Source organism: Calidris pugnax, unplaced genomic scaffold, assembly GCF_001431845.1.
Source record: "Calidris pugnax isolate Ruff unplaced genomic scaffold, ASM143184v1 scaffold211, whole genome shotgun sequence".
In the NCBI taxonomy this organism is placed as follows: Eukaryota; Metazoa; Chordata; class Aves; order Charadriiformes; family Scolopacidae; genus Calidris; species Calidris pugnax.
Genome location: NW_015091083.1, coordinates 7,133,386 through 7,150,483, shown reverse-complemented (window position 1 = coordinate 7,150,483; position 17,098 = coordinate 7,133,386). Strand labels below are relative to the sequence as shown.

The 17,098-nt window shown below is 39.3% G+C and overlaps 1 protein-coding gene across 3 annotated transcripts in view; it reads left to right on the top strand.

Annotated features, from left to right (window-relative positions):
* Positions 1 to 1,169: 1,169 nt before the first annotated feature.
* BEGAIN (brain enriched guanylate kinase associated) overlaps positions 1,170 to 17,098 on the top strand; it is a 166,583-nt gene continuing 150,654 nt past the window's right edge. The window contains exon 1 of one of the 3 annotated variants that reach the window (XM_014957705.1): positions 1,170 to 4,409. In XM_014957705.1, coding sequence (XP_014813191.1) covers positions 3,483 to 4,409 — 927 coding nt within the window. In that variant the 5' untranslated portion in view covers positions 1,170 to 3,482. The remainder of the gene's footprint in view (positions 4,410 to 17,098) is intronic. The other 2 variants (XM_014957707.1, XM_014957706.1) reach the window with 2 other exon arrangements.

Genomic DNA, 17,098 nt, shown 5'->3' with positions numbered 1-17,098 from the left:
TCAAATGAAATACTGAATAATTATGAAAGTCCCATATAAGATACGATCTTAGCTATCACTCTGTTAGAAGCGTTTCAGATTCAGCAATCAATTTAGCAGGAAAGGATCAGTATTGCTTTGTCTGTATTCTTATACCAATACTGAAATAGAATAGAACAGCTTAACCATTGCACGACACAAAATTACAAACTGGATCCACCTGAGTCCCTAGAAATGGTTCACTTACGAATTATCACTATGTGAGTTTTTATAGTACCTGGAGATGTCACCTTGATCAGCGTGTCATTATGCAAGATCGTGTACCAATGCGTAGAAGAAGACAGTCCTTTCCTAATTTTTAAGGACAGTTAATGGTGGCTATAGAAGAAAGTGCAGGTGTTCACCAAAAGTCATCTAACAAGGTAATGGCAGAACTGATAACAAAGGACATCCTCTTTACAGTAAAGTCTGTCACTTAGGTCAGACGGTTTTCACCTGATTTGCACAGGTGTACTGTATTATTCCAAGAATTTTTCCTACCATTTCTAAAATAGAGCAAAATTAATGCATAAGTTTTTCTCTTAAGATTATTTTAATGTTTATATGACAATTTTAGAAGAACTTAGAAAGCAGACAAACATCTATCATGTAGAATCATGTTTTAGCAAGAAATAACAGAAGAACTTGAGCTCTCTGAAGGTATTTGTTACAAGAGTATAGCCCAGACTACTGCAGCAATGCATTGCTATTCACAGACATGCTTGCACTGGAATGATAAATTCTCTTTATCAGCAATGTCTTCAAAGAGATTTAAATATATAAGGCAAAATAATTTTAACACTTTAGAAAGTAAGTCACTTAACATACGGAAAATAAATCATGAACATCAAGTCATTATAAAAGAGTTCAAATTCTTAAACATCCAGAGTCTTAAATATATTTTGGTTTAATATTCGGCTTCTCTATTTGTACATGTGACTAGTGGAAATAATTTCTGTGGTTCAGGTAGTCTCTAAAGAATATTTTGGTGAATTTATTTAAGACAAACCACTGAATACTGCTTGTTACTATAAAGTTTGGTAACATCTATTTCAATCAAGATGTAGTGAGATTGATGTGATTCAGGTAAGAAGATTTATTTGTCATTTTTCAGCTGTGGCTTAATTGTTTTTTCTTAATAATTTGATATGTCTATGTCATATGTCTAAAGTCATTAGACAGAAATCATCTGAAGAAAGAGAAGCAGCAGTATAAGCAGTATAAAACCCCCTATAATTGTTATACACCTTACCTAGGTTACCTATAACCTATGACCTGATATTTTTCCTATTTTTTTAAAAAATTATATTCGTCTGCTATATAGATGACATATTTCAGAACAAATGGGCTCATTCCTGACAATAAAAGAGAACTATATGAGCCATTTTTGTTGGCTGTACCACAAACTTCTGTCAGATTCACATCTTAAAATTTGCACCATGCAATGAATAGCTGAATTTGTGCTTGTAGTTAACACAACTTTGTTCAGGCACAAATGAGCCCAACGCCCCATGAATAAAAAAGCCCTTCTCCAAATATGTACAAGCCGTTACAGATCTGGCTCAGCAATGAGGCTTGCTCTGTTTCTGAAACAGACGTATTAATAAAGTCCATTAAAATTGCAGAACTCGCACTTTGCCAAGCTCTAATGGATTCTGGAAGGCAAAAGACCTGAGATGCATTAGCACAGACCCTACCTCTTTGGGGAATCCTGTTTGCTTCAATGAGTAACCATAAGTTTACAGAAGTCTGCATTATGACATACTCAAAAAGCCCTACATTCTGCCTTTGCAAGAAAAGAGTAGTCTTTATTGTTCTCTGACTGCATTGAAAAGGTCACAAAAATCTTTGTGTTGACAATTGAAAGCATTTGCCAGACCTTTAAACTGTCACCATTCACATTCATGTGAGAGAGGAATAAATTCGTCTAAAACACGACAGTGTGAACAGGATTTATGCATTTTAAGACACATTATCTCTGTGATCAGGATAATGTTTGTAACATGCAATGGAATGGCACAGTCCCATAGAAAATATGAAAGCATTTCAGAAAGTAATTCCAGTAAAAGCAATTGATTTCTGATGTGTTAAAAGGATCTTCTTTCCCCTGTTATTTGCAAAATTAATGCACTTACTATGTTAATTTGAGAGATTTGTAACACTTCAGCAGCTTTTATGAACTATGATTTAAATGAGTCCTGGAATTACCAATGTGGAGTCAATAAATTCTGTGCAACAGGCAAAGTGACTTGTAATGAGGGGCCTAAATACATCTGCTTCAAAAGCTCATGGAACTAGATTTCAAGCCAAGCTGCCACTGATCTGTCAGCTACATATGATCCTTTTAAACGTGCTCTTCACTGACCTTTTTCCCCTTCCTTGCCTTCTTCTCCTACTCCTCAGTGTCCTCCAGAGATCCTCCTCAGGTCACCCTGCCTCAGTGTTTAAAGGGAGGTCACTCACAAGCTTCTGCTTGTGATTCACTTCTCTTTTCTTTCTTTATGTGATGCATTTCATCAGTCAGAAACGCATGTCAATGACAGTGGTGTAAGCACAGTCTGATTCACATCATACAAAAAGGGTTAAATGACTTGCTTTCACCCTTATACTAAAGTAAGGAGATGCAAAAAACCCTTTTTGAGTTTATCAGTCAATTCATTAGTTGGTCAGTTCCTGTGGCAGCACATCATCGGGACACTCCAAACCTTCACACTGATCATAAATTCAGACTCTAACCCTTAACCTCACTTAAACTAGTCTTTAGGTTCCCGCATATACAAAGAAAACAGAAATTCTGCACTTCACAGTTCAGACTTGCCTGTCTATAAAGACAGTAAAGAATAAGAAGAGATTCACATGCAGAGTACTGAAATATGGCACCTTGCTTTGGATTCAAACCTTTAAAAATTATCTTAGAATGACAATTATGGCAAGAAAAAACAGGTAGAAAGTGAGAATCACATTCTTTTTTTGCCTTTCTGAGTCTGGAAGATCTGTCACTAAGCTTTCTAACAGAATAGCAAACACTAGTAGCATTAGGACAATACAGCTTGACCTTCTCTACTATTGGATTTTAAAAAGCCCTGAAACAGAACCACCCCAGACTTTACTTAGTGAGAATTGATCTACATCATGGTAGTTCGGTTTCTGGTTCAACAGACAGGAATATATCATATGCTGCTTTGGATCAATGAAAACCCAGGCTCATCCACTAAGCACTCAATACCCTGGAAAATTTGCATGTCCTATAGATTCTGTTCATTAGTATGGCTAATTAAAATGATGAGAATGTGCTATTGATCTAATTATGAAACATATACATAAATTGGGATGTATATGGGATAAAATGTGGTGGCTGCACTGTTACGCCTTTCAAAGTCATGCCTGTTGTCTTACAAGATAGCAAAGGATTTATGGGAATGCCACTTTCACTGATGCCAGCTGACATACAGACACAAAAATAAATGGAGTCACTGACAAAGGGCTCCATTTCCCCTGTTAAGCCAGAGGGTGCTGTGCCTGGAAGACCAGCCAAGCAAGAGGGGGTTGGCAGGGCGACTGAAGAAAGAGCATGCAGAGCATCCACTGCCGCATGTGCGCCAGGAGCAGGAGCTGATGCGGAGAGGAATCTCTCTGGAGATTTGACAATGAACAGTTACTCAAAACGTTGCAGCTCCAGCGAGGACAGCTTTGAGTTACAGGGTAGTGCAAGGTCAGAAGCTAAAAGCTTTGTTAAAAGCAAAAATAAGGATGAAGGCTATCGACCACATCGATCAAAGCACTGTCAGAAAGGGGGTGAAAAAACCCACGGACTGGAACACTCCTCTCTACATCCAGCAGAAGTGGGAAACGCAAGCCAAAAGCTCCAGAGGCAGAAGACGACTCACAAGAAGAGCAGTTCCTCTGCATCTGATTTGAGCTTGGTGAGTCAAGGATCATCAAGTTCGTTGTCTGTTGTGGAAGAAAAAATAGAAGCTAAACTCAAATTCTCTCAATTTATTAATGAAGTTACATTCAGAGTGCTTGATCCCATGAGCCTGAGGGCATACCGAGCTGCTAAACTGAAAAATGCCTTTACGTCCAGTGTAAGAAGCCTAGATGATTTGCATATTAAGAGAAAGTCTCCTGAAAGCTGGAAAGAGAACACTCTAGATGGGAAAACCCACGAAGAAGTAGACGTAGAGAGCCTGAAAAGTGACGACATTGTGGCTGGAGCACGAACACGCAAATTAGAGAAATCCTTGTCTCTGGATACAAGTCCCTCTCTCAGATCACTTGATAATGGTGCCTCATGCAGAACAAGATCTGGCTTGCCTGTAGAAATTATGATTTCTCAAACCAAAGAAATGCCAGCCACAAAATCTGCATCTCTGCCCAGAAGCACAAGCATGGTGAGCTCTCTCTCAAATCACTTCTTTATGTGGTATGTGACAAGTACTTGTGCATTAACATGACTATTTGAGAAGTGTTTTTGTCTTCCTGGGTGGGCTCTTACCATGTACACAAAGTTTTCTTCAGGGTGGAAAATGCATGGAGGGTTTATTTTTAGTAGCTGGAGCAACCAGCTCTAGAAGGTATGGGAGGAAGGAAAGACAGGCTACAACTCCCTGGTCCTTTTAGTTTGGTGTCTTAAAGGAAGACTTTGCAAGATCAAACAAGAAAGGTATTCCTGCACTGCAATGAAGCATATATGTAACCAGGTCAGCTCGATATGAGCAGTCAAAGCACCCCCAGAAAAGGGAGAAGAAGGTACTGTGACAGACTACTCAAGTAGTCAAACTTACTAGCTTAGAACTTGCTCGGGTACCTCTACATTAAACAGGAACGCTCAATTATTGTGTTTAAGTACTAGCAAGAGCTCTGACATTCTGAAAACATTGCTAAGGTGTGTGTGTCTGGAGTTAATACATCTAGATCGATAATTTCTTTCCTGATTTTTCTGAAAAAAAACCCAACCCTTAAGAACTGAAAAAGAAACAAAAGAAGGCTGAAGTTTTCTTCTATGGTCTGATCAAAAATATTTATGTTTTTAATTTTTTCTTATGAGATTCTTTGTTTGGTTGATGGAAGAGGTATTTATGCCTATGTGAGGAGAGCAAATGGAAATTGTAATTGCATGGTGTTGTTGGAAACTCTGAGCTGCCAAACCTTGAACTGATACATTACACTGTTACGTTTCCAGAGCAGTAGTTGTAATCCTGCTAAAACAATAAAGGTCCAGGAACTGTTGCTTAAGATTATACACATGCACACAGATGGTGCTAGAATGGGAGCTGCTACAGCTTCATTATTCTTTAAAAAGTCTATTCAGATTTAAAAACAAAGAAATAAAAGGTTGTCTGTTTTCACAGAGGACTGTAGCAAGTGGAAGAACATCCTGGTCTTAAGAATTTCACGAACTCTTCAGCAACCCATGCTTAGGATTTTATAGGATGTCCTTAGATGTTTTAGATGTTTTAATTATCACCTATCAAAGATGGCTGGAGGGAGAAGAAAAGAGGTGAAAGATAATGAAACACAGAGAGCATTTCCTCACTGTGTCATGTCACAGCCCCACAATAGGAGCTGTCCTGCAATGGGGTCAGGAAGCTCCAGCCTGAGCCCATGGCAGGATATGTTTTTTTCACATTTCAATTAGCCATCTGTCAGACCATCTTTTCCAGTGGACTTGCTCAACTGTACATATTGGAACATCCAACCAATCGAGTACTAACTGACTAAACACTCCCAAGTGTTCTGTAATTCCACTCAGTTAATGTAGCCATCAGTCTACTCCAATTTAAGCATCAGCCTGCTCTAAATCTAGTCATTTAAATTAAACACAGTAGATACTAACCATTTTGCCTCAACAAACAATGCTTCAGATTGCAGAGCTCAACATGAAGAAAGAAAGGAGTGGCAGGGCAAAAAGGAAAAGCAAAACACGTTCAGCCACATCTACAGATTCATGTCTCCTACATGCAAAAACTTTGACTTCAATGCAATTTATTTAATGCAAGTCCTCACCTGAAGCCTGTCTAGTGAGAAGCAAAAGGATAACTGCACAGACAGTCTTGGGTGCCATTACTGTAAAGTTATTTAAAAAGTATTTGGTTATGTAATGTTTGTCTGAATACACATAAAGAACATTGCTTAAATTGTTTCATGTTTTACTTGCCAAGTTATTATTCATATGTAGAAGATAATCTTTGAGAGAAAGAAATGGATCCAGTTACGTTGACTTAAATATAAAACCAGGATAGCAGAGGTATAACAACACACATTCTGAAGAGCATGAAGGAACATGCTTGAAATTTTGAGGTTAAGAAAGCTGCACCTAATAAAAAAATGTGACTTAGAAGAGGAAACCTATGACATTGCCTCCTGTCTGTTATGTTTTCTTAAGAAAACCCCTGAGGTGTCCACAACGGTGTCTGTGCTATATTTGATGTGTCTATAGTCGATTCAGACCCACTAAAGGGATTTTCAACTTTCAGATTTCTGAGAACTGGTCAAAATGTTCAGGGACATTTCTGCAGCAAGTATTTATCGGTTTGAAAACAGCTGCCACTGAAATGAAATTTCACAAAGAAACCACCTTCACTGTAGATCGATGCAGAAGAATTTCCAGACAGCTAGTAGGATCAAAAAGGATGATCTATTTAGTGACTGAAGTTAAAGGGAAATCTGATAGGTAGGAAGCAATTATCAAATAAGGACATGACATTTCTATTGTCTAAATATTTTAGTAACCTGGCCATCAGGATGGAAATACTTCTCATTTCCGCATATTGACCTAAATTTGGAGTCACTGGATAATTAAGCAGGAAATCAAAATGATTTAACTAGATGAAAGCAAGCCTCTGAATCCACACCAATGTAGAGGAATGTGCACAACTTGAGACTAGATCATACTTCCAAGCTGAAATGAAATGACCAGTTCAGTAGGCTGAAAAATGCAGGAAAAGTCTGAAAACAGTTGTACATAATGGAAAGTTTCTCAGAACCAGGAACACATGCCAAGTCAGAGTCCGTCAAAGTACAGATCAACACAGAGAAAAATGTGGATGGATCCAAATAATACGTATTTTCCTCAGATGCAGGGTATCTTTCAAAGAAATCCAGGCATGTGAGCAGACTGATCGCATTTTATCTTAAATATATTTGTTCCAAGTAACAAATTCCTTCAGGAAAGCTTTGGATACCACTGCTATTGTTCCAGGAAGAAACTATGAGTGAAAATCTAGTTCTTAAATAATCAAACATGAGACTGAATTCAGACCTGAGTTAGTGTGCAGCATCTTAGGACTTGAATCAACCTGAATATTACATCTCAGTTAAGTTTAGTCATACATGAATGAGGATCAAATTTCCAACTAGATCTCATCCTTATATATCTACTTTTGCCTGCACAAGGCACCAGAAAACACTAATATTAGACATTGATTTTTCTCGATCACAGGAAAGCAGTCTTGTTTCTTTCTTACAAGAGCTGTATCTTTGTATATTATGAAAAACTATCAGTGGTACATTCTGTGTACAAGAGGTCTTAGAAGCACTTAATTATTGACCTTATCATTGCAACTGTATGCATACATATCCTAAGGAATTATGCACTTGTATCTCATTACACAAAATAAACAAGGTCAAGCCTGATCAATACAAATGACTTACTAAATTGCAATATCCCTATTGAGTTGCTAGAAATACAATGTTCCAATATGGTGCAGAGGATGTCTTAAAAAATCAAGCTTGGGTTGGGATAATGGCACTCCTACAAAAAATTTTGGAAGTTAAGACTCCAGATGCTATAATATATGCGGGCATCTGGCAGGTGGTGTAAGGGCAGAAACATGGCCTTGCTCCATAGGAACTAACGATGCATATGGAGCCGTGTCTGAGAATAATCAAGCTGCAGAGTGATGTGTCTGTGTGGCAACACATTAGATGTGCTCTTCACATCAGTTTGGTACCACCTTCAGGGTTTCTTCTGTATTTGACATACTATGGCTCCCAAGCTAACTGCATCCCTGCTTGTCTGACATCTTAATCTGTCTTTCATCTCTCAAATGAATTGCACTGGTCTCCGTCACCCAGCTCAGGTTGATGCTACAGCCACCTGGCAACACCTGGAGAGACACTGAAGCAGTCATGCTGCTTCCTGTGTGATTTAGACTAAAGGGCCAAACTTTGGCTCCATATAAGAAACTCAATTCCCTCCTGTAGCCTTAGAAAAACTATCCGAAAATGAAGTATTCATCCTCTGATTTCAATCAACATATGCCCTGAAGTATTTAATATCTATAGCCCTCAAGACGGAAGGGGACAAATGCCTGCTACAAAGGCTTGCATCCTTATAAAATGCAGATGAGTGAAGCACACACTAGAATAACACTCCTTTTCATTCCTCTCACAATAAATTAGTATTACAACAATTATTGTAAAGAAGAAATATGAAAGATGTAGACATTTATACAGGAGTTCAAGAGGATTCATACCCTGATGATGTATATATCTAATCCAAGTAGGCTATTTAATTCTTAAGGAACCCTATAGGCAGCTGACTGACAACACAATCAAGGAAAGTGATACTAATTCCTGCTCTTTCTGCTATCTGTTATGCATGAGGATTCCTGCTGTTCACTACGGGTTCTCTTGTAAGAAGAATGCTTTAGCATAGGGATGGCTCTGACGGTGCAGAGGCATCTCTAAAAATTGTAGCATCACACACCTAACTTCCCAGGCATCAAGGAACCCGGGGTCGAATAAGACTGCCCTGCAAAGGCTGTGGTAGAATGCCGTAACAGTAGAAAATGCAGCTAATCTTCCATTTCTAAAGAAACTCAGTTTCTAGGGCACTCGAGTTCTAACAGTCTCACTGAAACAGCACACAAGATGGTGATTTTTGTTGCTCTAGGCCAAAGCTCTTTTCTACAAGGCTTTCAGTCCTCTTACAACCCTTCCAGCCTGCTACCATGCTGTAAGAACAGGCAATTGCTTTGTTCTTGGATGAATGCCAAATCTTTCATTTCAATTTACAGTACAGTGATGTTTACAAGTAAGATTTGGGTTCAAATACATTATAATGCAAAGCATCTATTATTTCACTGACTCATCCATGCAATATGCTCAAAGATAAATAGTAAGAAGTAGCACCAGAAGCACAGAGATATGAAGTGATTTGACCAGGTCAGTGATCAAGCAAGCAGCAGAACACAGGCCTGAAAAGATTTCCAGTGTCTTGTTTTTCTGGTCTGTTCCTGCTCCTTCAGGCAGGCAGAACAACATAGAACTACTCCCAATAGCAGAAATAATGAAACTCTGACCCACAGCTATGATAACTCGAGGTTCCTAGAGGAAGGTAAGAAAGAGAACTGTATCAGATGCTTCAGTTATTTAGCACATGACATGCACATGACAGATCATATCATTAAGACCTCCTATGGCAATGGAAAATGCTACATGGCCACATTTCCTGGTACCCTGACTTCTCTCTTGCCATGTTATCCTGCATGACTGCTTAGAATTTTGCTCCCCTCTGCCTTGCAAATTGGAGGTGACCATCAGGCTGGCAGTAGTCTGAAAATGTTTTGTCAAAATGGATATTAAAATATATGGCTTAGTTCCTTTACCAAAAACCTGATTGAGAGAAAATATCAATCACTTCTTTTCACCATTCAGAGACATTAGACAAATACTGCAATTTTCAGACTTCCTAGTTTTAAACTCATTATCACACAAAGTGACCTTAGCCACTGAGCTGCTAGCAATATTAACCATAACAACTTCACTGTTATTTTTTCTTCTTCTGCAGATCCCTGAAAACAGTCTCTGTGTCTGGTAATACTGTATAAAAATCACAGTTCAAAACAATTGAAATTGGGTGTGGAAAGCCAAGTAGCACATCTTTAGTTAATTGGGGCTGCAGTTCATTGGTACTTCGAAGGATTCCTACTGCATCATTATAAACTCTCTCCTTCTGAACCAACACTGACTATTTTTCTAATTCTATACACACTATTACAAAATTGTCACTCTGGGTGCAGTAGTAATGAGTAGTACTGAAAAGGTATGCAGATGCGTACACTTGGAGCTTCCAGGGTAGGTAAATTAGCTTTGCAACACCTCTTAGGTGTTAGGCAGCTAAATACTCTAAGCTATGAAGTCTAATGTATAAAAGAAATGCTAGTGCTTTTTGACCCTTACTCCATCTGAAATCAAAGACAAACCTCTTTTTCTACTCATCAAGCTGTCCTAAATATCTCCTCAATCTCTGAGAGGACTTAGCCATGTTAGGTTTGGAGCACGTAGTTGTACCAGGAGCACCCAAGCTGGGGCAAGATGGAGCTCAGCAAAGACTAACAGTTCAAGTATTTACCCAGCTTCATCACTTAAATATAGAATGCTGAATCCTCTCCTTCACTTTGTTTGTGACATTTATGGTACAGTCACAAGATATGGGAAGCCAAGAAGGTCATGTGCAATTTCATCTATAGTTAACACCTCTTGTCCCAATAATGTGGCATTGACTCCTTTTCCCACTGCTAAGAGGAGTGCAGCAGCCACGTACTGTAGGAGAGATCAGCATAATGTTTTTAGAGCAGCAGATGTGACATCGTTTTACAAGCAACAGTATGAGCAGATGGTGTTTAGAGAGTTCTCCTTGCCTGCTCTAAAACACCTCCGTTGGGTCACTAATGGATCCTTCGTCTAGTCGAACACAGTGCATAAAGCTACAACGTTCCCAAGATGACGCATATGGTCATTTACAGCTTCTCAGCTCATCAAATACAAATTAGATCAAAATCTTCTTTCAGGAGCATAGACATCTATAAGCCAGTACTCAAAAGAGTCAGCTATTTATTCAAGACAGGATAAAATAAAGACAGTCTGAGCTGTTCGACAATAAAAAGAACATGTCTTCAATGAAATAAAGTATCTCAGCATAAAGCCTGCAATATTTGAAGTTAGGGTTTATATTTGGTTTGACCACCATCCTTGCCTCCCCCATCCCCATTTTTAGAGAAGAAGGGGAGCAGCAAGTGAGTTGGGAGGGATATGTTTGGATAAAGGAGCAGACATTATTATAATGGTGAATTTCTGCACAGGACTCAGGGCTACATCCAGAACAGAAAACCATTTTCCAGCCAAATCTACTATTTGCCTTCAGAGGGGCAGCTACTCAGCCAGAGAAAAATGCTGAGTGCATGAAGTTCACTTTGATTTTGATATCTCTTGGCCCTGGCCACAGGAAAGCAACATTGGTAATAAAAAATGTTTAGTGTTTCTTTTGCAGTGATTTTTGTTAACATGACTTTTCCCCTTCCTTTGAGTTTGAAAATCACTTCTCAATTGCACTCTCTATCTTTAGGTGCCTTTAGAAAGAAATGGTACTTTCAAAGTAATGGAAGCTAAAACAGGCTTATAGCAATTACCATCAGCAGAGATGCCTGAAAACTGCCGAGGCAGACAAGGGAGAGCAAAAGAGCAAGAGATAGAAAAGACCAATAGATCTTTCTTCTCTGGCCCAGGTTTGGTCTAAAAGCCTTTCTGTGTAATTTATGACAGCAGATTTTAAAGATGTTTCAACCTATTTTTCATTTCTTCAGCCAGCAGCGTGTGTTTGTCATGTTTATGAAATATTTTTTTTTGCCCTGCCACAGTACACAGCAAAGCCTTGGTATATCACAGAAGCAGAAGACCTCAGTATGCAGTGTATCTCTCCCACAGACATACACAATAATTAACACCATTTTGTCTGGTCAACATAGTGAAAATCTCTGAATTCTGACAAGATTCAAGTGCAAGGCACTGCCCAAAGCCAGAGGTTGCTCTGATGTATTTTTCATTTGTTAGTGACTGATATTTTTGCCCCACTCATTCTAAGGTTTTTGGCTCTATTAAAATTCTGCCCACTGATGTACTGCATGCAATGAATAGAAACACTGACATAATCTTGCTTCTGTCCCCACCGTGCTCTAACATCTAACCTGAGTGAAATGAAAGTTCACTTCTTACTATGAAACTATCACAGCATGCATTTCGGGAACAGAAAAGGAGGAGTCAGTATTACATTACCCTGCAAAAGCTGCCCTTGGAATACTCTGGTTTCTCCGTAGGTCTTGGTGCTTCATATCTTTTAGTCTCACATCAAAAACTATAGCATTAAAACTTTGAGACCGACAAATTTCAAGAGCAGAAACTTTTATGAGTTACAGGATGGAGTGTTTTATACTAAATGTCGGCCTCAGGTACCTGCCCCAACACCATGAATCATGTCTCAGAATATCAGGAACTGCTTACTTTGAACTCAGGTCTGATAAGGACAAGCAAAACCCCATTTTGGAAGCTGTTTTATATTTATAAAATACATATTTTTTCATAAAGCTCTAAAAAACGGCACTTTCACAGACTAGCTCAGAATTTTTTTCAATGACTTCCTCTTTGCAAAGGGGCTTAAATTTGACCTTCTCAGATGAAATTCTTCAGTGCCAGGTGTTTTAGATGACAGGAAAACACATCTTGTGGATAAGAAAGAAGCAGCAGATGCCATAAATCTTGGCTTTAAAACAGTCTCTCATGATATTCTCATAAGAAAGCCAGGAAAATACGGGGAAAAGTATTAAAAGGTAGATGCAACACTGACTGGAAAATCTTTTTGAGAGGATAGTTCATAATATTAAGTTGTGAGTGGGGTCTCAGGGGGACAAATACTATTTGCTATTAGCAGGCAGATGCATTTGCTTTGAGATACCATTGCTGTCTATCTACAGACAGTAAATAAAACATGCAATTCTGCTCATTTGTCTGATTGGAAAGTACAGGAGCGCATTTATACCCCTGTGTAATACTCTTGAGAGGATCCTTTTGAAATTACTAAAATGCTGACTCTCCAACAACAAGCAGACACTTATCAAATTTAAAGGAAGCTTCCCCCTTTCTAAATATCAGCCTGTGTGGAAAAGTCTTCAAGTCTTTCTTTTCTAAATTGTAAAAAAATTGTTTAGTATCTAGACTGGACAGAAGTTGGTTAAACATCTCATTCTTTCCCACATCCCTGAAATCAGAATTGTATCTACAACTAAATATACTTCCTTTGTCACTACCAAAGGGATAATCCAGAACATGTTGGGAGCTTAATGTTGAAAAAAGTCAAGTAAGCTGGATAGAACAGCATTGAAGTACCTATTTATTGCTGAACAGTTATCTCATAGGCTGTAGTCTCCAAAGTCTTCTATTACAACCCTGTTGGCCACCAGCTCTCAATTTCTGACAGTAAATTTAATACCTGTAAAGATAAACTAAAATTATTCAAAGGCACATCTGTATCTATTGAGTTTATGAGCTGTTTGCATTAATATTTGATGTTAGTTGGGCAAGAATGATCAGTCATATAGTAGTGTCTGCCTCCTGCTCTCTGCTTGGATAGCAGCAGCATTTTAAACAAAAGAAAATGAGGAATAAATACTGGGCCTGTTCGTACATACAGCAACATTTGTTCTCTTGAAAAGAAAGTGGTGTTTCCCCCAAAGAACAGCTATTTCCTAGACAACTATAGTAACATAAACCTGCTGTGTGAACACGGTTAAAATGAGCAGCTATTGAGGTTTCAAAAACTGGTTCACAACCACTTATTTCTCCAGCAGCCAGCCAGACCCTTGCACGGCTTGCTCTGCTGCGCTGTGCTGCGAGCTCACAGAAAGTACCAGACACGTCCTATTTCTGGAGACTTAGAGCTGAATCATAGTCTTGCAACAAGAAAACCAGGGCTGCCTGTAAGCCAGACGGAGGAAACAAAGCGGCAACAGCCGCTGGTGAACAGTCAAGGGCTGGAGGGCATCAATAGGCCCTAATGGCGCTGACTCCATGAGGTGTAACCTACCCTGCCCACAGACCAGGACGCCATTTCAGCCCCTCCCCAGGGCCATCAGTTCCTGTCCCAGTGATGCTGCATCAGGGCCGGCCTCAGCTTCCCACAGCCCTGCCCTGCCTGGCCGTGGGCCCATAAAGCTTTACTCACAGCAGGCCCACATCCCAGCCCAGCCATATCCCCAGGGCCGGGGCTTCCCCCATTGCCCCCCGGCTGCCCTGCTCCTGGCTGGGGCAGTGGGACAGGCCCTGGCTGCCAGGCCCTGACAGAACCCAGGGGAGCCCCTCAGCCACTGGGCCCCATGATGGGGCTCACAAACACAGGGCAGATGGAAGCACTCGCCTCCTGCCGCTCCAGCAGAGCCGACCCCTGAAAAGCAGTGGAAGATACAATATTGCCCAGCACAGGAGAGATTATCGCAAAGAGGAAACAGAATCCCCACACTGCAAAGCAGACAAGGTCACAGTTACTCAATCACCATAATGAATTTACATGGAGTAACAAATTGGTAGCAAAAAAATGCTAAAATTTTCTTCGTGGGTGCCCATGTTAAACAGTAAAATGCAGAAGAACCCCTTCATTTGCCTTGGATATGCCCATCTTCTCCACTTTTCAGTATTCTGAGAGTTTTTCTTGCTTCTTTTTTTGGTGGAGTAAACCAAAGTGGATGCTAAACCAGTCAGCAAAGTTGCATGAGGGAAGCGTACAGTCCGTTACAATCAATGCAGTTAATTAAAGATACAATTAAAGCTGAAACAGTAATGAGAATTGGAACACAATAAATAATTAAAACAAAATTAGTTTGGCTCTTTTGTTGAGCCGGTCTGTCCCCAGTTAAACGTAAATGGCTTTTTACTTCACTGATAGCTATAGAAGCAGAGTTTATGCAGCTCAGAGGTCTCCTTCCAGTGTTAGGGTGTGTGTAATCCCACTTCCCCACCTTCCCCTTGCTCTCCCCACCTTCCCCAGCCACTCTGCCCTTCAGTCCCAGTGCTGTAAAACCAGGAGCTGGACTCAGGAATTGCAAATACATAGCAGTAAAGAAGCATAAGGTGGTAGAAAATAATAATAAAAAACCCCACCCTGTTAATTATTCCAACAAAATATGAAACATTCCTGTGCAGCAGGGGGGGAAGCTGTTGGCAAATTATTATTTATCTGTATATTTATGTTGGAAATAGGCAAGGGCAGAAAGAAGTGAGACTGTTCACCTCACAAGCTACTGATAGCTTTTTTGTACCTTGCTCACAACCATTTTGGAGTGTAGGAGCTAACATCGCAGGAAGAAACCTGGGAAGGAAAGAGGCTTTGTTCTTCAAGCACCAGGCCTTCAGAACAAATGCTGGGTACTAACATAGCTAACTGCTTCATTTCCAAGCTCAGGTCTGCAGGAATCATTTTTATAGGTTATTGTGTCTCTGTCTGATATTACCACAGCAGTGTTACAGCTCTATAAATTGTGTATTGACAGCCACGGTTGGTTTCCTGCTTTTCTTGTATTCATTCACATCTTAAGTGTTCCTTCCTTCCTTGAAGGAAATAAATCTCTCCCCTGTGTTGGGAAATGTTAGTGCCAAAAAGCAGAGCATTGAGAAGAAAGTTTCAGCTTTCACTTTCTCATTGCATAACCTCTCCAGTTCTTTGAGAAGGAAGAAACAAATGAACCCTTCTGGCTGAGTCACTATTTAATAACACAATAATTAGCTGAACATCATGACAACTAGGGATTAAGTATTTTCCATTCTTATTGGACTTCGATCACCAGACGAAAAACAACAGGTAGCTGTTCTAGTAACTCAGTTATTTTTGTACCACAGGTCGATAGCTTGATTCTTGCATTTCTCAAAACTATGAAGCCTAATAGCTATAATAAATATTAGCATGTGTCCTCTAAGCTATAATGGAATTTTATGAAGGTGTATGTGCACTGCTCTAATTCATCAGGAAGAACTAGCTAACAAATGTCTTTTAAATCCTTACTTTCAGTTGAACATCTGTTAACACCACAAATGCTCCAGTGCTGTTTGTAGTTTGTGCACCGCAGCTAAGATACCCAGATAAGCATTGTTGCAAAATGTAGGTAAAATTTGACATAGATCTATAGGGTTTACCACTATGTATGACGCTCTTCTATTAAATGGACAATAATGGAAGCTCCTGAGACAGGCGAAAGCTTTCCTGAGGTGGACAAACCAAGGGAGAGCATAATACTGGCTTTTCTTACAGTTACCCCCACTGGTTTATTGTGTAGCTTTGGGTAAAGGCTCATCTTTGCACTGCCTTATTTTCCCCAGCTGTAAAATAAGAATAACTCTTAAAGTAATCAGTTTCATGTAGTATTTTAAAATCCTCTCATAAAATGGATGTGTTACAAAAATACATCTTAGCAAGTTAAAGGAATTCAGTCATAGAATGATCAAATAATTCCCTTATCTGCATAGTTTGAGGAGACTTTATGCTAATGTATACTGGAAAATTTTCCTATGCCCTTGTGACGCTTACCAAATATAAAACTAAAGTACTTGATCTGTGCTGCTTAGGAGCATTTCTGTTGACAAATATATCTGCAATGCTGTCTTCATTGGTCTTTTAAAGGCAACTAAATCTATGAATATATTAACCCCCATGTGTACCATCTAAATTTCTCTCACCAACTAAAGTATTCCTTTGTGCTTATATAATTCCAGTTGGGTTGTATGTAACCAAAAAAATTAAATCAAATCCACCTATAACGTCAGTGCACTGTAAACCCCTGAAAATGTTGAGCTACATGGAATGACTGCATGATATGGCAGATTTAACTGCCTTGTCTAAGGCTTGTCCTGAGTCTTCCAGCAGTTGGTACCACTTTTGCCAGCCACATCCCAGGACTCACAGCCTCTCTGAGCTGTGAGGCTGATGCAGTTCAGACTTAGTTCAGTTACAGACTTTCTATATTTGCACTTTCCTTTTATAGCTCAAAGTTAAAAATATCTTACGTTTCTGTGTCAAGTACAGCACTCAAAGCCCTCTAATGCAGTTTTACAGTTAAATTACTGTGTCTGGATTAACTGGAAACTATTAACTTCAGTAAAAGTGCAGCAGAACTTCCTACTGTCAGAAATAAATCTACCTTTTGATTATCTTGCTTTCCATTGTCATCTGTTACTTTCACAGATGATAGATGCACCATTAAAATATTTTCCAGTTGTATTCAGTATTTCCAAAAATATCTGATCTAGCAGACCTTTG